The 17,500-nt window shown below is 49.4% G+C and overlaps 1 protein-coding gene across 5 annotated transcripts in view; it reads right to left on the bottom strand.

Annotated features, from left to right (window-relative positions):
* ZC3H4 (zinc finger CCCH-type containing 4) overlaps positions 1-17,263 on the bottom strand; it is a 49,531-nt gene extending 32,268 nt beyond the window's left edge. Inside the window, exons 1-2 of one of the 5 annotated variants that reach the window (XM_030807852.1) lie at positions 17,213-17,263; positions 15,904-16,069 (exon numbers count right to left, since the gene is read on the bottom strand). In XM_030807852.1, the coding sequence (XP_030663712.1) occupies positions 15,904-16,064 (161 nt within the window). In that variant the 5' untranslated portion in view covers positions 16,065-16,069; positions 17,213-17,263. Of the gene's footprint in view, positions 1-14,373; positions 14,436-15,624; positions 15,743-15,903; positions 16,070-16,194; positions 16,566-17,212 lie in introns of those variants that run through there. The other 4 variants (XM_030807853.1, XM_030807855.1, XM_030807854.1 and 1 more) reach the window with 4 other exon arrangements.
* Between the last annotated feature and the right edge of the window lie 237 nt (positions 17,264-17,500).

Genomic DNA, 17,500 nt, shown 5'->3' with positions numbered 1-17,500 from the left:
TTTCTGTGAACTCTCACTCCCAGTTCAAAGGGGATGGGTTCTATTTCAAACCCAAGTGGCCCAGCCCCACAGATACCCCTGGGCAGAGGTCAAGGGCAACTCTCGAAACAGAATGCAGGACACAAAACTCTTTCTGCTGCTTCAAAGGCAACACAGGTGACCTGACCCATGTGCACCTTGTGTTGCTTCCCGGACTTGCAAACTTGGAATGGGGCAGGGGCGCAGGCTGCAGTCCTGACAAGGGAGGTGCCTTCCCGCTGGGGTGCGGCCCACAGAAACCAGGAGTGGAGCAAAGTCCTCACTGGACGCCTCACCCACACCGAAAGGGCCACATGACTGGGAAAACTGGTTTTGTCCCAAGGGAGAAGCTGTTACTCAGTGACATGGCAAACTTCCCGCCGCCGGGAGCTGTGCAGACACTGGGAGATGGCACCCTGATGGGAATACTGGGGGTGGGCCAGGGCCACACCTCAAAAGAAACTCAGGGAGAGACGGACAGACTGAGCGGGAGAAGGCCCGGGACAGACTGGAGGTGTACATGCTGGGGTTCCATAAAGAAAAGCTAAGAACAACATTACTCTCGACACTTAAGTCTAGAAGGGATAAAGCTGAGAGGGACATGATCACCACCCAGGCCACTAATATTTTAAATGCCATATCTGTGCCAGGTTGCTTGACTACCTCCTTTTCTACACTGACAAGAAACTTGGTTCACAAGGCAGGTGCCTGATCATCAGGGCTGGGTCAGCTGAGCCGGAGTGGGTGGCAGCCTCAGCACGCCCTCCCTTATGTCCAACACCGCGGCACAGCAGGCGACAGTCTTGCCCAGGGTCAGCTGAGGCCTCCTTCCCTGTACTGATGCCGCCCGCTGGCTCGGACGAAGGTACAGGCTACTCTACATCCACTCTACATCTAACACCTGCGGGCAGAGGACAAAAGACCATTCAAGGAACTCCAAGAGCCTTAACCATCATCCAGAATGATTCTAGAAAGCAATCACCAAGGTAGAGAAGTGCAGCATTCAAATCCACCCTACAAAGACCTGGGCCAAAGACGGATTCTGCACATTATCAATATTAACAGCTCCAGGCACATCTGGGCTCAAAGAGAATCAACCATACAACTTTTCACAAAACAGGCAGTGACTACTTGAAATTTTGTTTCCCTAGAGTTGAAAGAGGCAGAGAAATACATAGGATTTTTTGTTGTTGTTAAATTGCTGCTGGTTGATGAAGGGGCACTGAGACAGTGACAATAAACAGATCGCTGCATTCTCAGGGCCATCCGGCCATGTCATGCCCTCAAGCCCCTCCGAGCCCTAAGCTAACCTCTGTCCACAGTCACCTCAGGGGGTCCCCCCTCAGGACAGCTGAGATGCCCTCCTAGCTAAACGTCCTGCGTGAACACTAGGTCTTGACTATATTCTTCAGACTCTGTTCAACAGAAAGCAAAAAGGAAGTCAAGCCAACTAGGAATCCCGTGGGCCACCGGCGCGACGGCACAAAGGCGGTCTCGACAAAACAGCAACCAGGTTTCAGCGATGCCACTTAACAGACTGCCGGCAAAATCCGTGTCAGAGTGGGATTAAATACCGAGGGAACATGCTTAATAGACCTCGACATAATCCCCCAAGAAAAGTGGGGGAAGCCCCACCGCGCTAATCATTTCAATCTAGACCTGCCAAACCCTCTTGAGACAAGCAAGCAGGAGAAAAGCCTGCCGTGGCGGCCTGTGCAGGGAGCACTCTATTCCCAGAGCCTGGATTGGCAACGCCCGACATGGCTGCACTTGGTCCGCTGCCCAGAGCCCTTGGGGACAGGAAAGCAACCACCCTGGGAGACCGACTTGGAACTGGCCCCCATGAGGAAATGGGAAGAGGCCAACGCCTTGCCTTGAGCCAGTCCTGCCCCGTACCTCCTGGACGAAGCTCCTGGGTATTTCAGTTTCCATTTTCAGAGCTGGCTGCTCCTCCCCCTGGGTCAAAGAACAGATCTGGACGCCCACTCTAAGGAACAGGCCAACTCCACAGGGCCCACAAGCATGCTGGGTTCAGCACACACCACGGACTTGGCAAAAACAGTGCTTGGTAAAGACATTTCATGTTCAGACCGGGTGTGGTGGCTCATGCCTGTAATCCTAGCACTTCGGGAGGCCAAAGCAGGCAGATCACTTGAGGTCAGGAGTTCGAGACCAGCCTGGCCAACACGGCAAAACCCTGTCTCTACCAGTAATACAAAAATTAGCTGGGCGCGATGGTGGGTGCCTGTAATTCCAGCTACTCAGGAGGCTGAGGCACAAGAACTTGAACCTGGGAGGTGGAGGTTGCAGTGAGCCGAGATCATGCCACTACACTCCAGCCTGGGCACCAGGAGCGAAACTCCATCTCAAAAAAAAAGAAAAGAAAAAAAGAAAGCTACAGCCAGCTCTCCCTGACGGACACTGCTGACTGCTGGTCAACAAGTTCTTTCTACTTGGTCACAACCATGCATACACCGTTCTCCCAACCCATCCTGCTGACAAAACTGACAAAAGCAACATCTCCCCTTCCTCAGCTCTAATCTAGGCAGTACCAGAAGCCACCAAGTGGCTAATCAAGACAAAAGGGCGTAGGGAGAGCTGAGCCCTGGGAAGGAACAAAGGCTTCTTACAGAAATGAAGCTTGGCAACATGGCAGCTCTCTAGACAAGAGGGTTGGACGAAAGCTGAAAGGGGCCCAGGGTTTATGGATCAACCTGGTTTACAAGAGTAAAAAAAAAAAAAAAAAAAAGGCAAAGTACAACACAAAAGATGGAAACTCATGGGAACAGCGGCTGTTACCTTAAGATCATGAGAGCCCTCGATAAGAGGCGGCTAGGTTAATGTAAAGGTCAGGGTTATGATCATTAACTGCCCAGACTCTCAACAAATTGCCTGGGTAGGCTCTGAATGACCCATTAACTAGGGACAAAATTACAAAAATTACAAGGAGGCGCTGCCTCTTCAAATGTTTAACAACCAGTCTAAATGCAGAAGTCCAGGATCCCCAAGTCCGATTCTGCGGCACAGTCGTTTAGCAGGAGTGAAGGCGCGGGGCCTTTGCTTTAGAAATTCAGCTCAGGGCTCATGCCTAAGAAAGGCTCCCGAGACCTTCCCTTGAGTTAGGACATAATGAAGCAGCCATAGGGAAACCTCACTGAGGGATTTTCAGAGCCAGGAAATTCTTGAAATAAACCTCTGGGTCTCACACATGCTTTTCAGTGTCCTTACTACCTAGGTTCATCAACTAGAAACCAAGAACAAATGTGCACTGTGTCTCCTTTTCTTCAGCATTCTCAGGTGTCATCACAGCCTGCTCTGTCATGCCATTTCCATGGTAACGTGCCTACGCCATGGCAACCACCCAAGTAAGGCACAAAACTGGCGAAGAGAAGTCCAGCCATCAGCATCTGTATCCAGTACCCCACACCCTCACTTTAACATAAGACAGTCTACCCACTGCTGGCATCTAGATACGAAGACACCTACTGGTGGATGTGACGGTAGGAGAAATCAGAGCCATCTGAACCCAGCCCGGGTATTTCAGATATTAATTGTTAATCTTGTTAGGAATGAGTTTTGTAGTAAGGTGTTTTGTTTTATTGTCTTTTCTTTTGAGACGGGGGTCTTACTCTGTCGCCCAGGCTGGAGTGCAGTGGCGTGATTTCGGCTCACTGCAACCTCTGCCTCCTAGGTTCAAGTGATTCTCATTCCTCAGCCTCCTGAGTAGCTGAGAATACAGACACCTGCTACCACACCCAGATAATTTTTGTATTTTTAGTAGAAACAGGGTTTCACCATGTTGGCCAGGCTGGTCTCGAACTCCTGCCTCCCAAAGTGCTGGGATTACAGGTGTGAGCCAACACGCCCGGCCTGTAGTTATGTTTTTAAATAATCATAAAGTTAGAGATTCATACTGAAGACTCTACAGGTAGAGGCCAGACACAGTGGCTCATGCCTGTAATCCCAGCATTTTGTGAGGCCAACGGAGGCAGACCACTTGAGCCCTGGAATTTGAGACCAGCCTGGGCAACATGAGGAAACCCCATCTCTACAAAAAATACAAAAATTAGCCTGGCAGCATGTGCTTGTAGTCCCAGCTACTCAAGAGGCTAAGGCGAGAGGATCGATTCAGTCAGGAGGTCGAGGCTGCCGTGAGCTATGATTGCACCACTGCCCTCCAACCTGGGCAACAGAGTGAGACCCTGTCAGACTGCTTGAGCCTAGGAGTTAGAGACCAGCCTGGGCAACACAGTGAGACCCCCGTCTCTACAAATAATTTAAAGACAGGGTCTATGTTGCCCAGGCTGGTCTTGAACTCTTGGACTAAAGCCTGCCTTGGCCTCCCAAAGTTCTGGGATTAGAGGCATGAGCCATTGCACCCAGCCTCTATAAATAACTAAAAAAAAATTTTTTCCGTAATAAGTTAAGAAAGAAAAAAGTTCTGGCCAGGCACGGTGGCTCATGCCTGTAATCCCAGCACTTTGGGAGGCTGAGGCGGGCAGATCACTAGGTCAGGAGTTCGAGACCAGCCTGACCAACATGGAGAAACCCCATCTCTACTAAAAATACAAAAATTAGCTGGGCATGGTGGCGCACGACTGTAATCCCAGCTACTCAGGAGGCTGAGGCAGGAGAATCACTTGAACCCGGGAAGGCAGAGGTTGCAATGAGCGGAGATCGCACCACTGCACTCCAGCCTGGGCAACAGAGCAAGACTGCCTCAAAAAAAAAAAAAAAAAAAAAATTAGCCGGGCATGGTGGCACACGCCTGTAGTCCCAGCTACTTGGGAGACTGAGGCAGGAGAATTGCTTGAACCCATGAGGTGGAGGTTGCAGTGAGCTGAGACCGTGCCATTGCACTCCAGCCTGGGTGACAGATTGAGACTCCATCTCAAAAAAAAAAAAAAAAAAAGAAAAGAAAAAAGAACTTCCAAGTGGGACAACTCAGCAATGTGAGGAGAGGCTGCAAGGTCCCCAAGCAGTTATTTAATAATTTCCCAGCAGAGAGCTGGAATCTGGGCTTGCAGGCCTCCACACTCCTCACCAAGGCCTAAACAGAGGCTCAGAGACAAGAAGGAATTTGTCCATGGGGTCACAGCAGGAAGAAGCAGAACTAGAAACTAAGTCCAGTACTTTCGGATGCAAAGACCAGCTCTTAACCTCTACAAATTATCTGACAACTACAAATTACGTCAAAAAGAGTAATTTGCTAAACAGGTCAACTGACAAAACAACGCCCACCCTGAAATGTATAATTGAGTAGGGAAAAATAAGATGTACATACATAAAACAGACTTCATGAATCAGTATTCCAAGAAATGCCTGAATGAGGTACCAAGACTTTGGGCAAATTCCTTAAACACTCTGCACCCCAGTCTCCATAACTGCGCAGCACAGGCAACCATGGAGTCCCCAGGATGGTGTCATGGGAGAATCCCATGAGGCCATGTAATGCAAGCACTTAGCAGGAACCTCGCCCAGAATAAAGGCTTAGGAATAAAACCTACCAAAACACAAAGACACAAGGCCGATATGGTCCTTCCAATATCAAATGAAGGAAATGGTAGCATTTCAAAAATCTAACCAAAGACATCTGGATAGAGAATAACGGCTCATGGAAAGACTGAAGGAATTCTGGCAAAAAAAAAAAAAAAAAAAAAAAAAAAGGACTCATCCCAACACAAAGAGAAAGCAATACAAATCCCAGGGAGTGAAATTCCAAAGTCCCCTAACATGAAAGGAATGCCTTCGCCCCCAAGTGTGCAGTGTCCACTCTGGGGTTTGTCCAAGCACGCAAACCATTTAGGCAGAACATTTCTGTAAAGCTTCAAACAGGCTGACCATGAAAAAACCCAGCCTGCTAGAGGAAGCTTGTGAAGACAAAGATGCCATTTTTTTTGCCCAAGTATCTATTCTTCCACTCCCATGAGCTCTGAAAATTTGCATTCTTGAGCAACGGTATCTATCCCTCAGATCCAAGTTACTCCTCGCAGATGAACCTCTGGAATTTGCTTCTCAGCAATGAAGAGTTTTCTAACCACCTTCTCATGCCAACTAAGCTTCAGATGGTTTAAAGCTGCAAAGATCATGGTTTTCATCGGAGGACCGATCTCTATCACTCCAGAGGAGAAAGTCTAATAATTTAACTTACGAACTAAGACTTCTCCTTCTTTATAATTTTTTATTTATTTATTTTTACACAGAGTCTTGCTCTGTCACCCAGGCTGGAGTGCAGTGGTGTGATCATGGCTCAATGCAGCCTTGATCTCCTGGGCTCAAGCAATCTTCCCACCTCAGCCTCCCAAGTAGATGGGACTACAAGCATGTGCCACCATGCCCAGCTAATTTTTGTATTTTTTTGTAGAGACGGGGTTTCAGGCCGGGCACAGTGGCTCATGCCTGTAATCTCATTACTTTGGGAGGACAAGGCAGGCAGATCACTTGAAATCAGTTCGAGACCAGCCTGGGCAACATGGTAAAACCCCGTCTCCACTAAAAATACAAACATTAGCCCATTGGCCGGGCACGGTGGCTCATGCCTGTAATCCCAGCACCTTGGGAGGCCGAGGCGAGGGAATCACGAGGTCAGGAGATCGAGACCATCCAGGCTAACATGGTGAAACCCCATCTCTACTAAAAAAAATAAAAAAAAAAAATAAAAAATAAGCCAGGCGTGGTGGTGGGTGCCTGTAGTCCCAGCTACTCGGGAGGCTGAGGCAGGAGAATGGCGTGAACCCGGGAGGCAGAGCTTGCAGTGAGCTGAGATCGCGCCACTGCACTCTGGCCTGGGAGACAGAGTGAGCCTCCGTCTTAAAAAATATATAAAAATAAAAATAAACAAATAAATAAGAGATCTGGGCCTGAGATTCTTGAGATTTGTTCATATACCACCTAAAGAATTTCTTGGCCAGGCACAGTGGCTCACGCCTGTAATCCCAGCACTTTGGGAGGCCGAGACGGGTGGATCACCTGAGGTCAGGAGTTCAAGACCAGCCTGGCCAACGTGGTAAAACCCCATCTCTACTAAAAATACAAAAATTAGCTGGGTGTGGTGGCGTACACCTGCAATCCCAACTACTCAGGAGGCTGAGGCAGGAGAATCGCTTGAACCCAGGAGGCGGAGGTTGCAGTGAGCTGAGATCATGCCATTGCACTCTAGCCTGCGTGACAGAGTAAGACTCTATCTAAAATAATAATAATAATAATAATTTCTTAAGAAGAACTGCAATTATCTTTATACAACCTATTTGTTATTTTCTAGTCACCTGTGGGTTAAGGGCAGACAAGAATGAGGTTCACAGTAACCCCACATTTCCAAGGGCCCAGCACAGGGCCAGGTACAGATTGGGTATCAGTCTCAGCTCTCATACCCTTTTGGTCAATGGGCCGGGCGCGGTGGCTCATGCTTGTAATCCCAGCACTTTGGGAGGCTGAGACGGGTGGATCACGAGGTCGGTGGATCACGAGGTCAGGAGATTGAGACCATGGTGAAACCTCGTCTCTACTAAAAATACAAAAAAATTAGCCGGGTGTGGTGGCAGGCGCCTGTAGTCCCAGCTACTCGGAGAGACTGAGGCAGGAGAATGGCATGAACCCAGGAGGCGGAGCTTGCAGCGAGCCGAGATCGTGCCACTGCACTCTAGCCTGGGTGAGAGAGCAAGACTCCTTCTCAAAAAAAAAAAAAGAATCCATGAAAAGGATGAGGCATATTTGGCCGGGCGCGGTGGCTCATGCTTGTAATCCCAGCACTTTGGGAGGCCGAGGCAGGCGGATCACGAGGTCAGGAGATCGAGACCATCCTGGCTAACACGGTGAAACCCCGTCTCTACTAAAAAAAAAAAAATACAAAAAATTAGCCGGGCGTGGTGGCGGGCACCTGTAGTCCCAGCTACTCAGAGAGGCTGAGGCAGGAGAATGGGGTGAACCCGGAAGGCGGAGCTTGCAGTGAGCTGAGATTGCGCCACTGCACTCCAGCCTGGGCAACAGAGTGAGACTCCGTCTCGGGGAAAAAAAAAAAAAAATTCATCAATAGAAACAGTAACTAATTTCCAAGAAAATTTTTCATCAACCTGTATCACTTAAAACTTTGACACAAACTCATTCAAGTGTTTATCAAGGGTTTCCAAATAAGCTTCAAAGTCATGGATGCACAGACTGAACAGAGGAGACAGGCCCTGCCTCGGATGCAGCCCACCTGTGTGGCCCACAGGCTTCAGTTACTGTGACTGTTCTCGTGCCCCGTGGAGTGGCAGGGCCTGCCTGGAATCCCAAGGAAACCTAAGCCCTGGTGTCTGTTAGGAAAATGAGGAGGGCAATAATCCAAGCCACCTGCAAAAGACTTTTGGCCAAGTGACACTAGCGTCTGGGCCCAGCTCCCTCGGTTAGGCCATAGCAGGGATGTGACGGCCATGATCCACTTCCACACGGGACCTCAAGAAGTCTCCAGTTACTTCTAATGAATGAAAATCCCTTCCATTTAAGAGGGTTTAAAAGCCTAGGCTTGGGCCTGTACATTCACTGAAAGGAGTGGAACGCAGGGAGGATGGAGCCGCAGTGGACTGAGGAAACAGTTAACACCCCCACCCTCTCGAGGGCAAACTTTAAATGGAATATCTATATTCCCTCCTCATTCCTTCCCACCACAAAAAAAAATGACAATGACTGCTGTGCAGGCATACCAGACAGTGCATACCACATCACGTGGTGGGCAGCAACTTTCTACTCAACTCTGCTGTTGTAGCGTAGAAGCAGCCACTGATGATATAAACGAATGAGTATGGCTGTGTGCCAATAAACTTTACCTACTGGCCAGGCGCGGTGGCTCATACCTGTAATCCTAGCACTTTGGGAGGCCAAGGAGGGTGGATCACTTGAGGTCACGAGTTCAAGATCAGCCTGGCCAACATGGTGAAACCCCATCTCTACTAAAAACACAAAAATTAGCTGAGCATGGTGGTGTGCGCCTGTAATCCCAGCTACTCAGGAGGCGGAAGCAGGAGAATCCCTTGAACCAGGAGGCAGAGGTTGCAGTGAGCCAAGATCATGCCACCGCACTCCAGCCTGGGTGACAGAGCAAGACTCTGTCTCAAAACAACATAAACAAACAAAAAAAAACTTTACCTACAAAAACAGGCTGGGTGGGCTGGCTTTGGCCCGAGAATCATAGTTTGCCCACCCCTAGCCTGGAAGCAACGGCTTTCACACTTTTTGACATTGACCCACATCTGCTTCTTTGCATTTCTCCCAAAGTTTCCAGAAGCCACATTTAAATGCATTCTGCTTTTTTTCTCCTCTTCCATTTCCTTGATTTTCCAATGCAAAAGAAAAAAGTCAATAATTGGACTTCATATCCCACTAGTGACTATACCCCACAGTCTGAAAAATACCATACCAGATCCACCACAGTGTAACGGTATGTATAGAGATGGGGTCTGAGTACCAGCCACCCGGGTTCTAACTCTGCCTGCAGCACACACTTGCTTTGTGACCTGGGACAAGTGACTTCGCCTCTCCATTTCGGTTTCTCCTCAAAGAGCAGAGGTAAAGGTTAAATAAGCTAATGCATGAGAAGCACTCAGAAGGGCACTGGCAGGTAATCTTTGACCTTCAGGTCAATTCTGCACAAATGGCACTGTTGCCCCTTTGGAAAGACAAAGACACTGACTTAGGAGATGAAATCAAGAATCACATCCAGTTTGCCTGACTCCCCCAACCATAGCTGTCCACCACCCATCACTCTCAGCAGAGGGCCAATCCCGTGTGGAGAGAACACAGCAGCACCCAGGCAGACACGGTGGCTTATACCTGTAATCCCAGCACTTTGGGAGGCTGAGGTGGAAGTATCATTGAAGCCAAGAGCTGGAGGCTGCAGTGAGCTATTAATACTATGAGGTGCCACTGCATTCCAGCCTGGGTGACAGAGCAAAACTCTGTCTCAATAAAAGAGAAAAAACAAAGCTTTTGGCTCTGGAGTTCACTCTATCCTTTCTGGGATGACTGACAGGCATGACTGGGAACCTGATGGGCCTGCCTGTGATCTAGCCACTGAGCCTAACCTTCAAATTAATTGTTAAGGCATCTGCTTTGCAAGTGCATATTAGTGAGCTGCAGCAGCAGCAGCAACCCTTTATCGTGGCCAGAAACAGAAGGTAGGCCAGACACAGGGGAAGGGAATACGAAGCCTGGTAAAGGCAGTAACAACCCTAGCCCGACTCTAAATAGTCTTCATGATAGAAGGATTCTTTGCACACTCAGAAAACTCTTGGGCTCCAAGAAAAGCCGGGGAGGAGCTTAGTTACTGAATGAACAAAACCTTATCTGACTCAGCCAGATCCCAAAGGAATGAAGAATCCTGGGTCTGGATGAGACCTTGCTCATTCCTCTCTGGAGAGAGTAAAGGACCTGCACGGGGAAACTGACTAGTTTGCAGTGGTGTGAGATTTTAGATCCCTGGCTTCCCAGTTCTCAGAAGCCCTACCGAGACTGCAGCACTGACTCGGACTCCAATTGCAAAAGATGAACACAGGAGGTACAGTCAGCATAAGCTCCAGACAGTATGACCATTTGAGCATCTATAAAAAGACATTGAGAAAGCAAGAAATGTCTTAAGATGGCTTCCATTTAGTGTCAACCCCAATTGGCTCCCTGCGATTAAATAAGCTGACCAGAACCCTAAGAGGTGAAAGATAAATGCACTTCCTTCAAAAATAGATGTTATTCTTACTTCTGTTTACACACCAACTGTAAATGTTCTGTTTCAAATTTTTCTCTAGTAGGGAAAGCAGGAAGATTCACTGAATGCTGGCATTGTGTGGGTGTTCCCAAATGCACTCATTTGACCACAACGACCCTGAGAAGTGGGCATTTTATCCTTGATGCCTACTGCACACTGCCGGGGAGGAGCCAGGCCTGAACAGTTTTATCTGGCTCCAAAGTCCACAGTCTTCCTCCACGTCCTGTTGCCACCTCCGACACTCAAAAAGATGTCACCACTTGCCTGACAAACAGGGCACTGAGTCACCTATTCACACAGATGCGAAATGGCAAAAAAAAAAAAAAAAAAATACACGAGAAAGATCCTTTATGCAGACCAGTTTGGCCAGAAGCAGCAAACTATGCTCTCAGCAAATAATCCTGCATTCTGTTAAGAAAAAAAAAAAAAAAAAAAAGTAACAGGACACAACTAAATCTAGCACCAACCAAGAGGCCATATCTTCATTTTTTCAACAACTACTAAGAGTCACCCCAATGGGTGATGTGCCAGAAATCTATTTAAAATAAACTGCCTATCTCACCTCATTACATCACCAGTGAAACTGTACACAATGTCTTCAAAACTGCACCTGCATTAACTCCTAAAAGCAAAAGCGTCCTGCAGCAAAGACTAGGCCAAGAAATTGGGAGTCAAACCCATGAAGTTTGGCTCCCCTCAAACAATCTCATTTTTACTTTAACTTATCCCCATGAACTTGACATGCCACCCAGACAAACCGGCAGCTTTTCCATCCTATTAGGTTTTAATTATGAAACTGGCTTCAAACCATGTATTCGGAGAGGAGTCCCTCCACCAATGAGGCTGCTTCTACAGTCCCTGATCTGCTGAATAAATACCAATTGCCAGAAATCTCAGGAGTCATCCTTTTTTCTTAGCTGTGCTGTCAAGGCACAGGTTAAGCGCCTTGCTCAATTCAGCTACTTTGCTTGCTATTCGCTCTGTCAACTCTCGGCGTGAATCGGACCCAGTTGCCCTGGCACTAGAATTACTGTTCGTGGGGACCAAAATTAGGTTCTCTAGAATCTAGTTTGACTTGATAGCTATCCACAGAGACTTGGAAATAGTTTCATTAGCAATTTTCACCAGAGGTATTTACTGTAACTGGATCTGACCTCTATGGAGAGATGTTTCTAGAGGCCCGAGAGCCACAAAAACATAAAAAAAGGAAGTGAACGACCCTCAGACAGCCATTTCTCTCCCATCAGGGAAGAAGGTGAAAGATCTAAGAGCAAGGAGCAGAGGTGGAGGTACCATTAAATAAATTACTAACCAGACCCAATATGAAATTGCTCTACATTCAACTGTATGGAAACGCAAGAGTCAAAACTGTTCATCTTTAACTTGCCAGGCAGTTGAACAGCCAGGTCCACAGGTACAAAACAATTTTCCCTTGGGATCAGCCTTCCTGACTGTGGAAAAACCACAGTAGTGGCTTACTAAAATAGCTGGCTCTACTTAAGAGAAAACTATGGCTTATAAAGAAATCAAAAATTCAAACCTTCAGAGCAGAGCAAAATTGTACCTGGGGGAGAGGACAGGCCATGAATTAGTCCTTTTGGGGAATCGCATTTTTTTTCTTTTAAAGAGCAAATTTGAGGAGAATTAAAAAAATAAAGGGATTTTATGACCAGAACATCCGTATTTCCATGGTCACAACGGACTTTTTTTCTACTAGGAGACTTTGATTTGCTTTCAAGTTAAATCTCTCACCCAGAGAAAATAAAAATGTAAAAGGTTGTAAGTGTATAATAAGATTTGTTATTAAATCAGGGATTCTGAGTGACACCCTTTTCTTTTTTTTTTGCAACATCCATTAATTTGATTTTTAACTAATACTGGTACATCAGTCTGGGGGGAAAAAAGGCAGTACTGTGACATTTCAAAAACAAAGATTACCAAAATACAGTTTTTGACTTAATTACTGGGGCTTCTAGGTCTTAATGGATGAGATTTCTTTGAGAACGGAAAACAATAAACCCTTGTGTTGACATGCCTGTGAGCTTTTTAAATGCTTGGGGAAATAGTTTCAAATTCACTGAACATTGCTAAAACATTTCACTTACAAAAGAAATCTCATTTCCTTAACGTTTCTTTTTAAAAGTCAATTTAAATAAGCAACTTAGTAGCCTTTGGAACTTGGGTCATCAGTCATCCAGTTTCTGTTCTCAGCTCCTGGAGAAAGAATTTTACAAAGGATGGGAAACTTCAAATAAGTGCAATTCATTTTGGGCTGACCCAGTGCCCTGGATAATGTGTTTGTTCGGTTCGTGCTTCAGACATTTTTTGCAGATATCATAGTTTGGAGATTTCTTCCTCCCATAACTGATTTTACATACCTAGGATCACCACTCCACGGCAATTGTGAACATATTAAGAGGAAGAAAACAAGTGGCCTACTGAATTGCAGTTTCCTCATCTACATGTGCGTGACCTTTTTTCCTTGTAAGAAGGAAAAAAAGGAAACGGTTCTTTTGGAGAGGGCCAGTGCTCTGTAAGTATGTCAGGGATCAAAAGTGGGAAACAGGTAAAATGCAACTTCAACGTGTTTTGTCTTTTAACGGAACTTATGCTTGTAAAACACATCAGAAGTACGGTGTTTGGTTCTGCAAGTCATTTCTGTTGCTGTTTTTTCCTTGTTACGTGTAGGCTGGGGGGACTGGGGGCTGGAGGAGGTGTTCCCTCCAACATGACTGGGCGTGTAACACGTTTGCATCAACTTTTCACAGTCAGACATGTGCTTTCGAACAAAGGAGCAGTGGAGACGGGCAGAGACGGGGGCTTGACACAGTTTACAGATTTTGTGCTTCGACAGTACTTTACAAATGACTTGCTCAATTTTAACGTCCATCACCACAAGAGACATTGGAGTAAAATGAGAAAATTGGAGCTACTTGAACCAATCTTTTTTGGGGAGCGGGGGGGAGGGGAACCATTAACTTGAATACTTGTATCATAAATCAAATTCAGTAAGCTTGTCTCCTACAAATGGACTTGAAGTATCCACTTTCTTCAAAGATGAAGGCTGGAGACAAAGCAATGGATTGAAATGGAAAGAGGGATGCCAAGGGTCTGAAAACATACGGGCCTTTTACATCGATTTTTGTCATGTTACAGTAACACACTTTTTTTTTTCTGAGAAAACTGTGTACGTCAAATTTTAAAAATTAAACATTGAAAGGATGTGCAAGTCTAAAAGGGCTCAACAGGGTTAGAATCCTGATTCGAACATATCAATTCACTCTCAAGCATCACTTTGGTCTAAAGGCGAGGAGGAAGGCAGGCAGGAAAGGGAGAAAAAGAGGGAGATCATTGAATTACTCAATAAAAGAGGCTACTTACCATCCCAACCCATTGTTAAGACATAACACTTCTGACATAAGAGAACTCCTTAGAGGTCGAATAAAGCATGTAAGCATCTTTGAGTAATGCACCTGCCCCCAGAGAGGGGGCCCGGAAGCCCAACGAGGGCTTAGCGAACAGACCTTTGCTAATCTGTTTATTTCCTTGGAGTCGGGCTGCGATTCCCAGAACGATACATTTAATTAGAACAAAACAGAAAAAAAAATGTTGTAAAAGCTCACCAAACTGCTGCACTTGTGTCTCTGAATGTGGGTGGCATTTCTTTTAAAAGGCAAAGTATGGTCTGTGAAGGAGAAAGGGGAAAAGGGAGGTGGGAGTGGGGAGAAGGGGTCGTAGAGCCTGGCAGGGGAAGCCCTGGCTGAGACCCCCGGCTAAAGGAGGGTCCTCAGCGGCTCCCCAGCCAGGACTGCGACGGAGTAGCCATCTGTCCAGAGCGTTCTCTTCCCCTCTCCACCCCCACTCCCTCCAAGACTCGCTTTCCTGCCGGCTGAAACCCACCGTCCGTGTCCAAACCTACTCTCCAGCCGCCTCTCTTCGCCCGCCCCACCAGGAAACAGTGGGCGAACCCTGCACCCCAACTCCTTCTGCTTGAGCAGGGGAAGGAAACGGGGCCTCAACCTCGCCCTGAAACGCGCCGGGCTGACCCCATTATCACCCGTCAGCCAGAGAAGGGCGTGGGGGGCCCGCGTTTCGCACTTAATAAAGGGAAGGGGGCGCTTCCTTTAGCGCCCTGCCAAAGCACAAGAAAATCTCCTTTTCTCTCCCGGAAGAGACGGTGCCCCATTTTACCCCGACAGAGGGGGGAACCCCAGGAGAAAGCGCGGGACCAACTTCCTCTCCCTACAAGGCAGGGAAACCAAACCTTACCCCCCCAAAACAAGGTTGAGAATCCTCCCTCACGTCACCTACCTACGAAAAGCGAAAGGACCCCTGCCCTTTAGCAAAAACACGGGGAAGAGTCTTCTCTAAAAAAAATAGGCAGGGGTTTTCATCAAAAGGGCTGGAGATGCATCTCCCCCTCCCCAATTCGGCCTTCTAGGGGATAGCTAAAAAACACCTCCCGCCAAAAAATACAAGTGCTATAGAGCACCCACCCAAATGACCCCCAATTACAAGGATGGTGAAAAGACCTGAATGAACCCCCACTTTCTGCCTCCTAACCCTAAGGTACCTATCATCCAAGTAGGGCAGGGTGTGCCTCCCCGAGGAGAAAGGATACTGCCGGGGGCTGGGAGACCCCCAACCCCAAACCCCTAAGAGCGGGGCTGTTGCTCGAGATCCCCCCAAAAAGGGTCCGGAGCCCCTCCCCCATCCCCTTCCCCGAAGCCAGGCGACGGGCAAGCGGGCCCGTAGCTACCAGCTCCGGGCGCAGGGGCAGCCAGGACCCCCGTGGGCCTCCGCAGCACCCCCCCCGGCGCCTCCTCCCCAGGACGGGCGGGCGGGCGCGGGGGGTCCGAGGGGTGCCTCCTCACCTTCCCCTCAGCATGGCGCCCAAAAAAGACAGAGCGAGAGCGAGGGAGAGCGGGCGAGCGCCGCGAGGGGGGGGAAACGCATGAGGCCGGGAGAGAAAGCAAGCGAGAAAGAGCGAGCGAGCAAGCGATCGAGAGACACCCACCGACCCCGCCCTTCCTCCTCCTCCTCCTCCTCCTCCTCCTCCTCCGCGGCCCGGCCCAACATGGCGGCCGCCCCCCTTCCTCCTCCTCCTCTTCCTCCCCCCGGGGACGCAGCCCCGGCCCAACCGGGGGCCTGACCTGTCGTCAGGGAGCGGGAGGCGGTGGTGGAGGAGGTGCGGGGTGGCCGGGCGGGCGTCGGGGGAACACGGAGGAGGCGAAGGCGTTGATGGCGGCGGCGGCGATGGCGGCAGCGGCGACTCTGATGGCGGCGGCGGGGGGGTCCCGGGCGCGGCCTCCATAGTTCCTTTGGGGGGGAGGGGATGTTAATGCACGAAAAAGGACTGCTTGGGCGTGGCGGGAGGGGCACACTTAAGCTCGGAGGGCTCCTGATGGGAATGGGGTATATTATTTTTTCGGTTTCGGAATCACCTCTGCGCTGACCTCCGCGTAGGCCGCACGGCCTAGGCCTCGGAGGGCCGCTCGCCGCCTGCTTTCTCCGCAGCCCACCCTTGCGGTCACTCGCTCACTGGCGCGGGGCCCTCATAGGGGCGAGGGCCCCCCCCCACGCACCCCCGCGGGCGGGAGACCCGGGAGACACGGACACTAGTGGGTGGTTGGGTGTAATTAGCGCGGGCCGCGCGCGATGGAGCAAGCGAAGGGTAAGGAGAGAAGAGGAGAGCGAGCGAGGGGGGTGGGGGGGTTAAAAAGAAAAAAAGGATTTGAGGGAGAGAGGGAACGGGCCGCGGAGACGGGCCGACTGTCTCCCTTGTCTGCCCGCCCTGGGTGCCCCGGCTGCCCGGCCCCCGCCGCAATCAGGAATTAACACAAAATGGCGGCTCGGCCCGGACCAGCCTAGAGGCTGAGGCGGGAGGAAGGGTGAGGTGGGAGGGGGAACTGAGAGGCGGAGGCGGAGGCCGTGTCACGTGCAGGAGAGGGGCAGAGACCGCTTGCCCGAAGGCCGGCGGAAAGAGCCGAAGGCAAAGGGCGAGGCCGAGGGGAGGCGGAAATAGCCGAAAGATGAGCAGGAGACAGGAGGCGACGGGGTAGAGCCAGAAAGAGCCGAAGGTGGCGATATGGGTGGGGCTAGAGAGAGCATGAGAAACCTAGGGGAGCCATAAATAGCCTAAGCCGATCGGGACCGGGGAAGGAGGAGAAACTGAGACGGTCCGGAAAGAGCCGAAGGCGGTGTCCGGGTGGGTGGCAGGAGGTGGAAACAGCCGAAAGAAAAGCAGCCAGGGTAATGCGATTAAGAGAATGAGCTGAACGGGCGGGGCTGAAGGGGCGATTAATTAAGAGAATAAACGACTTAAAGGAATTCGCCGGAGAGCAAGAGGGAAAAACCGAAAATTGCTAGCTTGAAGGAAGGCGGGAAGAGCCAATAGTTTTAGGTGGGAGAATGGGAGGGAAGGAATTCAGGCTACGGAGAGGGAAAAAAAAAAAAAATAACCGAAAGCTGGAGACCAGGTGCCGAGAGTCGGAGGTTTCCGGAGAAGCGCTGAAGCCCAGCCAGCCCGGAGGTGACGTCACTCGACAACTCAGTCGATGACGTCATCATTGGATGCGAGGGGGCGGGGCTTGGTAGTCCCTCAGGGGAGTTTAAGGACCTGGGGTGTAGGACCCATGGATGGCTCTCAAATAGCTGAGCTAGAAACACTGGCCGGTGTCGTAGACTGTGTACAAACAAAATCTTTTGACCCTCATAACTGTCCTAAACTAAGCTGCTGCTATTCCCATT

Source organism: Nomascus leucogenys, unplaced genomic scaffold, assembly GCF_006542625.1.
Source record: "Nomascus leucogenys isolate Asia unplaced genomic scaffold, Asia_NLE_v1 Super-Scaffold_241, whole genome shotgun sequence".
Taxonomy (NCBI): Eukaryota; Metazoa; Chordata; class Mammalia; order Primates; family Hylobatidae; genus Nomascus; species Nomascus leucogenys.
The sequence above is the reverse complement of the archived record's forward strand: the minus strand, read 5'-3'. Positions and strand labels throughout refer to the sequence as shown.